We start from the raw sequence: 14,358 nt of genomic DNA, 5'->3' as shown, positions 1-14,358 counted from the left end.
CCCTTGTTTGAGGAAAGGTTTTTTTGTTTGTTTTAAGTAATCTCTACACACAGTGTGTGGCTCGAACTCAAAACCCGGAGACCAAGAGTTGCGTGCTCTACTGACTTAGCTAGCCAGGTGCCCTGAGGAAACGGTTATTTTTAATCAACTTTTTCTGAAAGGTTCTCTAAAGATGGGATTCTAAAGTGCAGGAATCTAATGTTATGGTTGAAAAAGATCCACAAGTGCTATCTTGGTTTATATGGTATTGTATTGGTTATCTCTCACTACAAAAATGCTGTTTGTTTAACAAATTACCTAAAACTCAGTGACTTAAAATAGTAAGTATTTTAGCCCATGAGTCTTCAGTCAATGATTTAGGCTGAACTTGCCTGGGCAGTTATTCCTGTCTCAGCTGGGTTCAATCACACGTCTTCTGGTCAGTCAGAGGCTGTTGAGCCCAGAAGACTAGCCTCGCCATGTTCTTAGGGTAGTGGAACACGTACAAAAAATGTCATACAGGTGCTTCTTAGGCCTTTCCTTCTGTCATGTTTGCTACTGTCCTGTTAACTAAAGCCAGTTACATGGCCAAATTCAGAATCAGAATATGATGGTACTAATTATATAGGAAAGAGATGGATACAGGGAAAGGTGAAGAGTTTAGGGCATACTACAGTCATTCTGTGACAGGGGAAAAAAATACCACTTTGTTAAAGAGGTAAGAAAATGATAGTAGAATTGAAAATTTCTTTATGGGATGAATATTTTAGATTGAAGGACATTTGAGAAGTAAAGATTATTGGCACCCTAGTTTGTTGGGACTGGGTGTCCGTATCAAATTAAAATCTTCTTTGCTAATATAATTGGCCACACAGCCTGAATACTTACTTTGTGGCCAATAGAAAGACTGTATAGGTATCATATGCCATTAAAACAATAGAAATGAACGATATTCTCAGGATGATGATGATGAAGAGAAGGGGGAGGACACAGATCCCAAGGCAAGAATTAATCCCAGGGGAAAGACATGAACTAAGGCTAAGGGAGACAGAGTGTTTCGGTAGTATACTGAAAATCAGTAATGTGCTCTGCAGTATATGTGCAAGTCACATTTTCTCATTTCTTAAAACTTTATGAGATAGGTATTATTCCCACTTCTCTGATGAGGAAGTAGATTCAGGTTAAGTAATGTGGTCAAAACTACATAGCTGGTAATCGGTTTAGCAATAAGCCAGACCTCTTGGACTCTAAAGTCGTATATTAATTTTAAAGAGCATCTGCCAGTTCATTCTTGTAACTCCTCTTTGAGCCTATGCTGTTTGTTGGGCATTGGAAATACAAAGATAGGAAATATAAATAGCTATCTTTAAGGTAGTGTGATATGTATATAAAAGTATATACATAAGTGTATATATGTACAGAGGTATATATATATAAAAGTATGATATGTACATAAAGAGTGTTTTGAAAGATAAAAAGATGGCACAAAGGAGGGTTTCGCCCTCTCAGCTTATGTTTAAGTGGGGTTGAGATGTGGTTATTGATTGATCAAGAATGTTTCACAGAATAGTTGAATCTTGTTGAATGAATAGACATACAGGAGTTCAGACAAGGGGGAGGTAAGGGATGATGTCCGAGAAAGAGGGATGACATCCCTCTTCAAAGTCACAGAGGCAGAAAACAAGAGTAAATTTGGGAAACTAGATATAACTATAGATTGTGTTGTGAAGTGGGTAACAGCAAGAGGTGGTTTGGAAAGGTACATTGGGGCAGATTGTGGAAGAAACGGTATTTTATATTTGGAATACACTGCCAAAGCAGAGGTTGTAAAGTAATAAATTGAGATCAGTTGTATTCCTGACCTCACTGCAGTGAGGGCAGATAGGCTCAAAACATCCTCATATCCCAGCAGTTCATTTATGATATGCTCAGAAAACATTATTTATACTCACATTGCCTTAGGTAAGTCTTCTCTGAGCATTTATGAAATATTTTGAACTCTGCTAACTTTATTTATTTTATTTATTTATAAAAGATTTTATTTATTTATTTGACAGCAAGAGAGGGAACACAAGCAGGGGGAGTGGGAGAGGGAGAAGCAGGCTTCCCACTGAGCAGGGAGCCCAATGTGGGACTTGATCCTAGGACCCCAGGATTGTGACGTGAGCCGAAGGCAGGCACTTAATGACTCAGCTACCCAAGGTACCCCTTATTCTGCTTTTTATTCATGATCTTCTTTTCTGTTTCTTTCTAGGCAGAACGTGTTCACGAGTTAAATGAAGAAATTGGTAAGTTGTTGGCCAAGGTGGAACAACTAGGAGCTGAAGGAAATGTGGAAGAATCCCAGAAAGTAATGGATGAAGTAGAGAAAGCACGGGCAAAGAAAAGAGAAGCAGAGGTAATACAATTTTTCATGGTAATATGTACAGCCTTCCTGTCAAAACTTATTTGATTGAAAATTATTGGAAAGTTACTGCTAGTACAGGCAGTTTAAACCAGTTAAAAAATTTAGTCAGTCCATACCATAGTAATGGATTATGTATCAGAGTTGTGGGGTTTTTTGTTTTTACTTTAGAGGCTTTGATCTGTTGAAATTTATATCTAGAAAATGAAATTAACTAAACCAGCTAGTCATACACAGCAGTCACATACAGAATTGCATAAATGCGGTTCTTATGATACCCTCCCTCCCTTGACTTTACCACCATGCAACCATAGCATCTCCTTTCTCTTCCTGTCTCAGAACAATCTGCTGGTACTTTCGGAGCCTCCTCACATTCTTTCTCCGTAGCACAGGTCAAAATCTAATATCCTGCAGACGAAGTTCTATTTTCTTTGGCCTATCTCATGTTTTTTAGAAAATCGGATGTCTTCAGATGGGATTGTATTCTCCCATTTTGCCATAGTCTCCATTGCTCTTAACTGTATCACACCCCAGTTTAATTTGTTCTCATTCTGCCCTCTTAAAATGGAAGCCTAGATAATTGATCTTAGCCCATTTGATGCTACAGATTTTCTTCTAGGCACTATTGTAGCTGCATCCCACAGAATTTCATGTGTTTTTATTTTCATTTGCTAATATTGCTTGTGATTTCTTCTTTGACCTATCGGTTATTTAGGAGTGTGTTTTTATATATTTGGTATTTTTTCCAAATATTTTTCTGGTTTTAATTTAGTTCTGTTGCAGTGAGAGAACATTTGTGTGATTCCAGGTCTCTTAAATATATCAGTACTTGTTTTGTACTCTGCATGTGGTCTTGGTGAATGTTCCATCTGCATTTGAAAAGAATGATACTCTGCCTTATTAAATGGAGTGTTCATAAATGTTAATTGAGTCAAGATAGTTGATTGATTATTCAAGTCCTCCATATCCTATTGATTTTCTGTTCTATTTGAGAGGAGTATTAAAGTCTCCATCTCTAATTGTGGTTTTGTTTGCTTACGCTTTCCATTTTGTCGGTTTTTGCTTCATGTATTTTGAAGCTCTGTTATTAGGTTAATACACATTTATGTTTGCTGTGTCTTTCTAAATAATTAAACCCTTTATTATTTTGAACTGTCCTATAATATCTTTTGCTTTGAAATCTCCTTTGATATTAATAGTCTCTCTAGCTTTCTTTTTAAGTTGTATACTGTGAACTCTAGAGAAACCACTAGAGGGGGATAAAAAGGTATAACTACGTAGAAATAAAATGGAATCCTAAATAATAATCTAAAAGAAGACAGGAGAAAAGGAACAAACAACAGATTGGACATATAGAAAGTAAATAGCACAATGGTGTAGACTTAAACCCAGTGTTCTAGTAAGTACGTTAAATATAAATGGTCTAAACATTCAAATTAAAAGGCAGCGATTGTGAGACTGGATTTTGTTTTATTTTTTTAAGCAAGACTTAGGGCGCGTGGGTGACTCAATCTGTTAAGCACCTTCTGCTCAGGTCTTAAAAAGATAAAAACAAGACTTAACTATATGCTAGCTACAAGAAATCTACTTTAAATATAAAGACAGATTAAAAGTAATAGGATGGAAAAAGGTATACCATGTAGCCATTCTTGTTAATTTGAAAGTCTTAATACTTAGGATTTCTTTAAATGTAATTAATATCATTCCAGAAAGTAAACACTATGGATTTTTTTTTTTCTTTTTTGAGATTTATTTGAGAGAAAGAGATCAAACATGAGTAGGGGAGAGAAGGAGAGGGAGAAGCAGGCTCCCTGCCAAGTAGGGGATCCTGGGATCATGACCTGAGCTGAAGGCAGATGCCTAACAGACTGAGCCACCCAGGCGCCCCTTAACACTATGAATGTTTAAATGCAGAGTATTTTACAGCTCATTTCCCCAAAAGACTCAAGTAGTGAACCTTAGTAAGTGTTATTACTTACATATTTTGCAGTTTTCATGAAATTTCATGTATATGCATTTGAATATTTTCTGGTAGCACAGCGGTTCAACATCTTTAGTCTGTTAATATTTTATTATCAGTTGATTTTTACTAAGGACAGTACATTAAAAAATTTGCTTGCTCACTAGAGATTATGTTCAGATGCACATAATAGAAAACCTAACTTATACAATGGCTTAACCAAGAAAGGGTTTGTTTTTCTCATTTATTAAATAATCGTGATTAGGGAGTCTGCGGCTGGTACAGCAGCTCTGTTGATTCCATCAAGTACACAGGCTATTTCTGGCTTTATATTCAGCCATCCTTATTGCATGGATTCATCTTTATGCTTATCAATTTGTGTTGGCAGTATGGCCACCACGCCTAAAGCTTTTTCTCTGCACCTAACTAGAAAGAGGAAAAAGAGTAACAAGGCACAAAAATTGACTTGACTTGTCTCATAGTGTCATACATTGGTTTTTCTTTTCTTTTTAAGATTTTATTTATTTGAGAGAGAGCTCACAAGAGAGCATGAGCTGGGGCAGGGGGGAGGGGGGGTGCGGTGGGCAGAGGGAGTATGAGAAACAGAAGCAGATTCCCTGTTGAGCAGGGAGCCAATGAGGCCGAAACCAGGACACCAGGTTCATGACCTGAGCCAAAGGCAGATGCTTAACCCACTGAGACACCTAGACACCCTTGTTTTTGTTTTTAAAAAACTTTTATTCTGAAATATCTTAAGAAAAGTTTAAGAACTAGTTAAAGAATTCCCCTATATCCTTCACCCAGACTCCAGATGTTAACATTTTACCATATTTGCTTTGTCTTTCTCCTCATATGTGTGTGTGTTTTTGTGTGTGTTTGAGCTGTTTAACATTAAGTTATAGATACAATGCCTCTTTATCCCCAAATACTCCAGTGTGTATTTTCTAAAAACAAAGATATTCTATTACATAACTGCAGTAGAATGATCTGAATCAGAAATTAACAGTTATAATACTATTAATGAATCTGAAGACTTTATGCAGATTTTTTCAATTGCTACAGTAATGTTCATTTTTACTAAAAAATTTTTGTTCTTTGTTTAAGGCCCAGTTCAGGATGTGCTGCATTTAGTTGTTAATGTCCCTCTAGGTTCCTTTAATCTGGAACTCCAGTCTTTGTCTGACATGATCTTGACAGTTTTGAAAAGTACAGGCTAGTTATTTTGTAAAATGTCCTCCAGTTTGGGTTTGTCTGATTTTTCTTCCTGGTTAGATTTTTGACAGTACCATTAAAGTAATGTTATATCTTACCAGAAGGCATGTATTAGTGATTTGTCCTATTTCTGGTGATTGGCCCATTTTTCCACTGTGAAGTTACAGTGCTACTTTTTATAATTAATAAGTATCTTGGTATTGACATTTTGTAACTATTGTTTCCCATCACTTTCTGATCCACGGGTGATAGCAGCCATCGGTGGTTTTTTTTTTTTTTTTTTTTTTTTTTTTTTGGTCTTGGTCTGTTGATTCCCTTTGAAAGGACTTTCCGAGATTCCATCCAGCAATGTCCACTTGAATATCTCCTTAGCCAAAGTTCAGTGGAGGCTTGGAAATGTAATGTCTTTGAGCTGGACATGCTGCTGGCCTCAAAACAAAGGGGGAAAAAGGGTATAGTGGATACACAAACCCACTGATATTTATTATTTCATTAATGAACTTAAAATGGTTGCGTCTTTCTCTCATTAAGGCACCTTTCATTGCTTATCTTATAGAACTATTCCTCTTAGTGGAAAGTCTTATAATTTATATGCCCCGTCCACATTTCCAAAGGAGGAGAAAACGATCTGTAGGAAAGAAGGCACTGGAAGGAAACTAACAGTATCGAAGACATGCTTTGTTTCTCTGCCACTGTGGATGACTTCTTCCTTGGTCCTTCACTGAGACATAGTTTTGGGGTTGCTACATCTCATTTTTAACAAAAGTTGTAGAAAACAGAGCATTGTAGAACACAGAAAACTTTTTCCGAAAGTCATATTCTGTATCTTGGTAGAATTCTTATAGTAGTTCTTGGCAAAATGCACTTGAATCTCTGATTTTACCTCCAGTGGAAGAAGTCCTAAGGACAGAGGATGGGAATGTGAGAAACCCATCATTTTTGTGACAAAAATAGCCATACTTTTGTTAATTCATTAGAAAGCATTTTTTTTTTTTTGTATAAATAGTGTATTTTGTGTAATGGTAGGACTCATCGAGGTTTATATGAACATTGTTTTTCTCACTTTTGTTTAGGAAGTTTATCGGAATTCTATGCCAGCTTCCAGTTTCCAACAACAGAAACTTCGAGTCTGTGAAGTCTGCTCTGCCTATTTAGGTCTTCATGATAATGATAGACGATTGGCTGATCATTTTGGGGGTAAACTGCACCTGGGATTTATTGAAATAAGAGAGAAGCTTGAAGAATTAAAGGTACATTGGTAAATTAATGTCATGTGCTTTATCTAATTTAACCACCCATTGTTTTGATGTGTATTATCTTTTTGTATAATGTTCTTGACTCTGCTTCTGCTAACAATTCATACTGAATAGTGTAGGATTATAAATGGACATAAGAACTGGTTTAATGGATGATGTCTGAGAAACAGACTTTTAAATAATGTCCCCTTTTTCTGGGAGGTAGTATTTTGTGTTGAAAATGATACTGAATTAGGAGTCTTGCAAACTGGGTTCTAAACTATTCATAGAAATCCCCCCCCCCCAAATTTTATATTTTCTTTGAAATAAAATTAACAGTATAATATTAGTATAATATTTACTTTAAAGGAAGATTGAGAACATGAGAACTAGTATTTATTTGAAATATTTTGCAGTTCTTCACTAAATATTAGCAAGCTTGTAGGACCTCTAGTTTTACTTGATGCTCCTGCTCCCATTTCAGAAAGGAATTAGAATGAAACCTATCTTTAAAAAGAGGATGGTTACTGTCACTTACATATATGGCTATTGTGAGAAAGGTGATACAGTTCTTACTCATGTGCTGAATTCTTTTGAGAAGATAAGGAAACAAGGTTATTTCTAAAGATGTAAACGAAATCGGAGTAAATGGATATAATCAGTTTACTTTCCAACAGTCTGATGGGGCTAGTTTTTTTAAAAATTGTGGCACTGTAACATTTTGTTGTGAATGGAAAAATGGCTCAAAGATGGCAAACCCTGGATAGTGACTTTTATCGCTAAAATTAACCCAAGATGTGTAGTTTGACATTTAAAATAATGAGTCAGAAACACTTAGAGACATCTCTGTATTTATAATTAACAATGAGCTCTTCTGAGTGTTCTGAGTAGCTAGGATGATTTTGGGTAAGTTTTTATTGAAAATGACAAAGTAAGTTTCACCATATCAAATGGTTACTGGACTCTGAATTATTAAACTCAAAAATGGTACCTATTTGGGAATCTTTGTGGACACAGACCTAGCAACAGGACTGTTTAGTATTTTACTCGTATTTTTTGAAGCAACGGAATTGGGATGGTAATTGGAAATGACAGAAGACATTCTTATTTTGGAAATCAGAGAATAGGAACTTATAGTGATTTTATAATTCTTAATGTCCTTTAAAAAATATTAACTAGGCGCACCTTCCTGGCTCAGTTGGTAGAACGTGTGCCTCTTGATGTCAGGGTCGTGAATTGGAGCCCTGCATTGCGTGTAGAGATTACTAAAAAAATAAACTTGAAGAAGTACAAAATAATGTTAGAAAACATTCATAGAAAAATCTTGTAGAAATGATTTTGAAATATTAAGTCATGAAGAAATACGAAATTTTACAAATGTTCCCCAGAAAGAGGAAAGATTTTGGAAACTAGCTTGTAAGCATAATGATTTTACCCAGCAAAACCTTTTTTTTTTTTTAAAGATTTTATTTATTTATTTGACAGAGAGAGAGGGAACACAAGCAGGGGGAGTGGGAGAGGGAGAAGTAGGCTTCCTGTTGAGCAGGGAGCCCGATGCAGGGCTCCATCCCAGGACCCTTGGATCCATGACCTGAGCCACCCAGGCGCCCCCCAGGAAAACTTTTAATTAAATTGTTATTAAACAGATTTTGATATTACTTATACTGTATTGGGAACCAGATACAGTAGAGTTTAGGATAATTCTTGTTAAGAATGGACCCAATAAATAATGCTCCTCATTTTTTATTATGCGACATGTCATTGTCTTTTAAGAGAGTTGTAGCTGAGAAACAGGAGAAAAGAAATCAGGAACGCCTGAAACGAAGAGAAGAAAGGGAGAGAGAAGAAAGAGAGAAGCTGAGGAGGTATGGAGTGATTAATTGAATAGTCCAAGTATGTGAAGTTGAAGGTCCCTGGTCTAAAAAGAGATGTGATTGATACAGGATTTTAGGTATTAATAAATGTAGACATGGGAGATTTCTGTGTACTTTCGAAAATACTACCATGTGAAAGTGTTCAAATATGTTAAGTTACAGCCACTTAAGTCAAGGTGGTATCTTTCAAAATGTATAAAGGGTAAATAGTCAACTCACATCCTTATTTTTTGTAAGATTGACTACAAAGCTTTTCTAGCCTTCTGATTTTCATAATGGCTAGGTTTGTACCAGATTGGTATAAAACTATTTTTATTGTGATATGCTTTATTCTTGACAGAGGTTTGTGTTTTGGGGTACCTGGCTGGCTTAGTTGGTAGGGCATGTTGCTCTTAATCTTAGCGCTGTGAGTTGGATCCCCACATTGGATGTAAAGATTACTGAAAAATCTTTAAAAAAAATTATTTTACATCATACTTTGATTCTGTAATTCTTCAATTCCATTAGCTATAAACTTATTAAAATTGTATTAATAATAGCCAAATGTATGCAGTTCTTTTAATATTGGTATTCATTAGTTGATAAAACCATATGCATATTTAGAATGCTTAAATGTTGAGTGACTTTTACCCATTGGCAACAAATTGTGTGGCGTCATGGTGGCAACCTTCTTTGAACTCATGTATATAACTTTTTTAACAACCTCACAGTGGACGGGTATGCCACAAAAGAATTACCTGCAGTTCTAATTTAGTGTCCCCTTAATTGTATTACACATCTCTGAAATTTAAATACTTTATCTCCAGCAGATTTTTTGCCTAATTAAAACCCTTCATAATATGTGACTTGGTCACGCCAGCTTCCCCCAAGCTTTGAGCATGTTATGTTTCATCTATTTCAAGAGGTTTAAACTAACTTTGTGTTACATGGCTTGTAGCAGGTAGTATTTTTGCACTGTAATGAAGAAATGAAACATAAGTACGTGTGGATATTTTGCTTTTTTAGGGGAAGTGCTGTCATATATCCATTGGTAAATATGTTGTTCATTTACCATAAATTTTACCTCTTAACTTTATCACTGTTCTCTTCTGTGTGTCCTGAGTTTCTATGGGAATACTCAGCATTGTAATACAAGATCATATAAGTGGCATTAGAAATCTCAGTTTGTTACAATTCTGTATGTAGTGCCACTGATCTATATGATTCAACCAAAGTGATAGTTGAATGAGAAAAAAAAATTCTTTGCCGTGACTGCATTTTCACATCTATAGATGACAAGAAAGTATATCACATCTTACTCCTTTGTTGCCAACGGACAGATTTCTTTTAACATTGATTATAAACTGTAATGCTATTTCAGAAATGTGTTTAAAAATTTTTTTAAATCTCTGTGAACTTGAGGAAATATTATAACCAAGAATGAAAGATGAAGAAATTAGAAGCAAGTACAGAGTTAAGCAAGGTGGGATTCCAACTGTGGTAGTGAAAAGGATAATGATAAAAATCACTGTCACTTACTGAGTGCCCATTATGTATCAGGCATAGTGCTAAGAATTTACCTAACATTAGTTCATTTAATCCTTATAATCCCCCTGTGAAATTTCTGTTACTGTCCTTCTTTTACAAATGACAAGCAAAGCTGAGAGAAGATTTATCATCTATCCAGGTCACAGATAGTGAGGCAGCCAGAGTTTTAAAACTTAGGCTGAGTCCAAAGCCATCCTTGAGTTGTGCTATATATTCCTTACCAGACACCTGTGGTTTCCTTGTACCCATAATATTAGCCATTACTATTTATTGAGTGTTAATTATGTGCTGGGAAATGTGAACAGTGCTTTAATAAGGGAATCATGTGTCTTGTTAAGAAACATGTTGTAAGATTGAATTGGGTGTTCTAGGCATTAGACATGAGGTTGCATTTCGGAAGTGAATATATTTTTTTTAAAAAGTGAATACATCTCAAATTGTAGAAAATATTCTCTGTTCCCAGAGGGAAAGAGGAAATAACAGAGATATAAATAACAAAGGTAGGGAAGTGATTTCTGGAGAATCAGTGAGTGATGATGTACCATGTTTTAGTCTCCCTAGGAGCATGTGCTTTTTTTAAGAACCAGGTATCCTAGTTAGGGGATCTCATTTGCTAAGGTGGGAAAGTCTGTGTAGTTTATGGTGTATTTCAGAAAAATTTGTGTGCATTCATATGTTCGTTACATTTGTAGAATTAATAAAAAGATTAGAAATCAGGAAGAGTATAATTTTAATAGTACATTGTACCTTTTCTAGATTCTTTCTTTCTAAAAGTAGATATTCTTTTTTTAGGTCTCGATCACATAGCAAGAATCCCAAAAGGTAAGCATACACAACATAGATGTAAGTAATGAATTTGTTTTTTTTCAGAGGTCGTTTTTATAAATTAAATATCTTTTAAAAATGAATGAGAATTACTAGATTAGTGCTCTTAATTCTTTTGTAGTTCAAGATTGGGCATTGTGTTTTAAGATGAAACTGGTTAGAAGGTACTCATGAACTATATAAACCTTACTCTGATAAGGTGCTGTGGAGTTAAAGGTAAAGCTAAAAATACTGGGATGCCTGGCTGGCTCAGTTAGTGGAGCATGTGACGTCTTGATCTTGGGGTTGCCAGTTCAGGCCCCACGTTGGGTATAGAGCCTATTGAAAAAAATAATAAAAAGGAATGCTTAAGAATATTTTATTTTTATTTTTTTTAAGATTTTATTTATTTGATGAGAGCGGGGGTGGGGGGGTGGCCGGCAGAGGGGGAGGGAGAAGCAGACTAGCAGACTCCCAGCTGAACAGGGAGCCCGAGGCGGGGCTCTATCCCAGGACTCTGGAATCATGACCTGAGCTGAAGGCAGACGCTTAACTGACTGAGCCACCCAGGCATCCCAAGCTTAAGAATATTTTAGAATATTTCCTTAAAATCTTTAGAAGCACAGGTTAAGTACACGATAGAATTTATTTTTAAAATCATTTTGGGTAGTACATGTCAGAAATGCAGGTCTGAGAGGTTATACCTGTTGAAAATACAAGTAGGTTAAATAGTCGAATACATTTTTTTAAAGATTTTATTTGAGACAGAGAGCAGGCATTAGGGGGTGGGGCGAGGGGCAGAGTGAGAAGCAGACTTCCCACTGAGCAGGGAGCCCCATGAGGGGCTTGATCCCAGGATCCTGGGATCACGACCTTAGCTAAAGGCAGACACCTGACTGAGCCACCCAGGCGCCCCTAGTTGAATACATTTTTGAAAGAGGGATCCGTAGTGGGTTATTGAAGAGAAACTTTTATTTAGTTACACCTTGATCTTCACTTTATATGAGTTTATATGACAAAGGGGTGCTTAACAACCTTAAAGAGGGTAAGAGAACACTTTCTTTTGACTTCTGGCATTAAAATTTGAGGGCGTTTTGAAGACTTTTTCTTTACAGTTTTTACTAGTTGCTGGTAATTTTTTTCTGAGAAAGGTGGGGAAACACGGTGTACATCATCATTTTTAATATTTCCTGTGCAGTTCCCATGAGTCCATCCCTACCTAGAATGCCCTTTCTTATTGTCAAGTCCTACCATTTTTCTTGTTCAGATCACATCTTTTGAAACCTTCCGAGTCCTCTTAATCTCTAAAGAGTAATTATTTCTCGAGAACTTTTCCCTAAAACTAGAGCATTTGTTATGAAAGAAAAACCTGCCCAGTTGTGTCAGCCAGTTTATACTGTTGTTTCTGAAATCTAGGACGAGAAGTAGACACGTTAATTGGTGATACTATTCTTGTTTACCGGTTGATTAATGCAGACTAGTCCCTTTGTTGAATAGGTACTTAAACTGTGTACATAGAACATAGAACATCTTCAGATATTGAGGCCAGAAATTTAATTTCTGCCGTCCTTCTCCCAGCCACTTGCCTCATGATTATGATAGCCTCTTCACTGGTCTGTTAACTTCTGTATTTGCCCAATTCCCTTCTCTACCTCAGTCTGTTTTTCACACATCAGCCAAAATGAGCCGTTTAAAAAGTGAAACAACTTACATCCGCCCTCTGTTCAAACTCTCCAAAGGTATTCCATTCCATTTAGAAGTGGAAATCCTCACCATAGCATTTAAATAGAGTGATCGATCTGAGAGTGGGGTAGGTACCAGTTTATGTCTTGTGTCAGCATATTTATTAATAGCTTCCCCTGCTCTGCATATCATTGAGAGCATCCTGGTTTGAATTATAAGGTACTTGGTCACCCTGCCTATGAGACCCCTGAATTACTTCCCTTGCTCACTTCATTCCAGCCAAACAGGTATCTTTTAGTCCTTCAACATTCTGAACTTTCTTCTACCTCAGGGCCTTGACACCTGTGTTCCCCCTACCTGAGGCACCCTATTTTGAGATGGCTGATTAACTGATTACCTTATTTCATCTTTGTTTAAATGCCATTTTAACCAGAAAAGCCTTTTCTACCTATTCTTTATAAAAGATTACCAGCTCATTTCTTTCCCATCTTTACCTTCTTAATATGTCATTTCTTTACTAGTTGATGTATCTCTGTTGACTGCTAATGTATCTGTGTGGACTTCTTTCTGGAGCATAACCTCCATTAGGTTAAGGACTTTGCTTTATTTGCTGCTCAGTCTTTTTCTAGTACCTAGAACAGTGCAATGTGCACCCAGTAAATACTTAAAAACTAATTTTTTTTTTAAGGATTTTTTTTTTGAGAGGAGAGAGAGCAAGAGAGCATGAGTGGGAGGGAGGAGGGGCAGAGGGAGAAGGAGATTCCCCGCTGAGCAGGGAGCCTGATGCGGGGCTGGATCCCAGGACCCTGGGATCATGACCCAAGCGGAAGGCAGATGCTTAACCAACTGAGCCTCCCAGGTGCCCCTAAATACCTCTTAAATGAATAATTGTCTAGAATTTTTTAAAAGATGAATGAAATTATGCATTGAAAGACATAGCTTTATTGTAATAGCTCAAAATGAGTGACTAAAACAAAATAGAATGAATTTTGTGTTTTTTTCCCTATGCTCCTTTTCAGAGATGTTTTATTCAGTTGAAATACTCAACTGTGGTTGATGCTGGGTCCACTATACATGCCTTTCTCTGAATATAATGTTGACATAAGCTGAATCCTTTTAAACTTGATTCAACAAAATCATCACTTGAAAATAAGCTCAGTGTGTCAATTGTATCGCCTGACTATGCTGTTGAATTTATCAAATTATGAGAAAACATCACATTCTTAAAGTGACTCAAAATTTTTAACAGCTTTATTGGGGTAAATTTACATACCTAAGGTCACCCATTTAAACTGTACAAGTTAATCATTCTTTAGTGAATTCAGAGTTGTGGAACTGTCAAAGTCAAGTTTAGATCATAGCTGTCACTCTTAAAATTACCCTTAGTACAAAGTTGCATTGTCTTTCTTCCTGCTCATTTTTTCTCAAATGTTGTATATCCTTTGCATGTGCCATTCCAGCCCTCACCGCACACCAGTGGTGTTAGTTTTGTGACACAGTGGAGGCTCCAGAAATGTTTTTCTTCTGGCTTCTTCAAAACGTTTTTCCTTTTCTCTACTATACTCATACTTTTTTCAATTCCAGCAAAGTTCTCTAAACTGATTTATGTATGTTCGTTTTTTCTCCCAAAGTAAGTACTGCTTTAATAGAGAACTGTTGATTATATACTGTGACTAAGCA

The 14,358-nt window shown here is 36.3% G+C and overlaps 1 protein-coding gene across 4 annotated transcripts in view; it reads left to right on the top strand.

Moving 5' to 3' along the window:
- The window catches only part of LOC123788889 (putative RNA-binding protein Luc7-like 2), a 75,516-nt gene that overhangs the window by 49,262 nt on the left and 11,896 nt on the right, over positions 1-14,358 (top strand). For all 4 annotated transcript variants that reach the window (XM_087860795.1, XM_045792538.2, XM_087860794.1 and 1 more), the window contains 4 exons: positions 2,234-2,377; positions 6,629-6,805; positions 8,564-8,655; positions 10,984-11,013. In XM_087860795.1, the coding sequence (XP_087716921.1) occupies positions 2,234-2,377; positions 6,629-6,805; positions 8,564-8,655; positions 10,984-11,013 (443 nt within the window). The remainder of the gene's footprint in view (positions 1-2,233; positions 2,378-6,628; positions 6,806-8,563; positions 8,656-10,983; positions 11,014-14,358) is intronic.

This window comes from Ursus americanus, chromosome 3 (genome assembly GCF_024610735.1).
Source record: "Ursus americanus isolate L20-20 chromosome 3, mUrsAme1.1.p, whole genome shotgun sequence".
In the NCBI taxonomy this organism is placed as follows: Eukaryota; Metazoa; Chordata; class Mammalia; order Carnivora; family Ursidae; genus Ursus; species Ursus americanus.
This window is presented reverse-complemented; position numbering and strand designations above follow the sequence as displayed.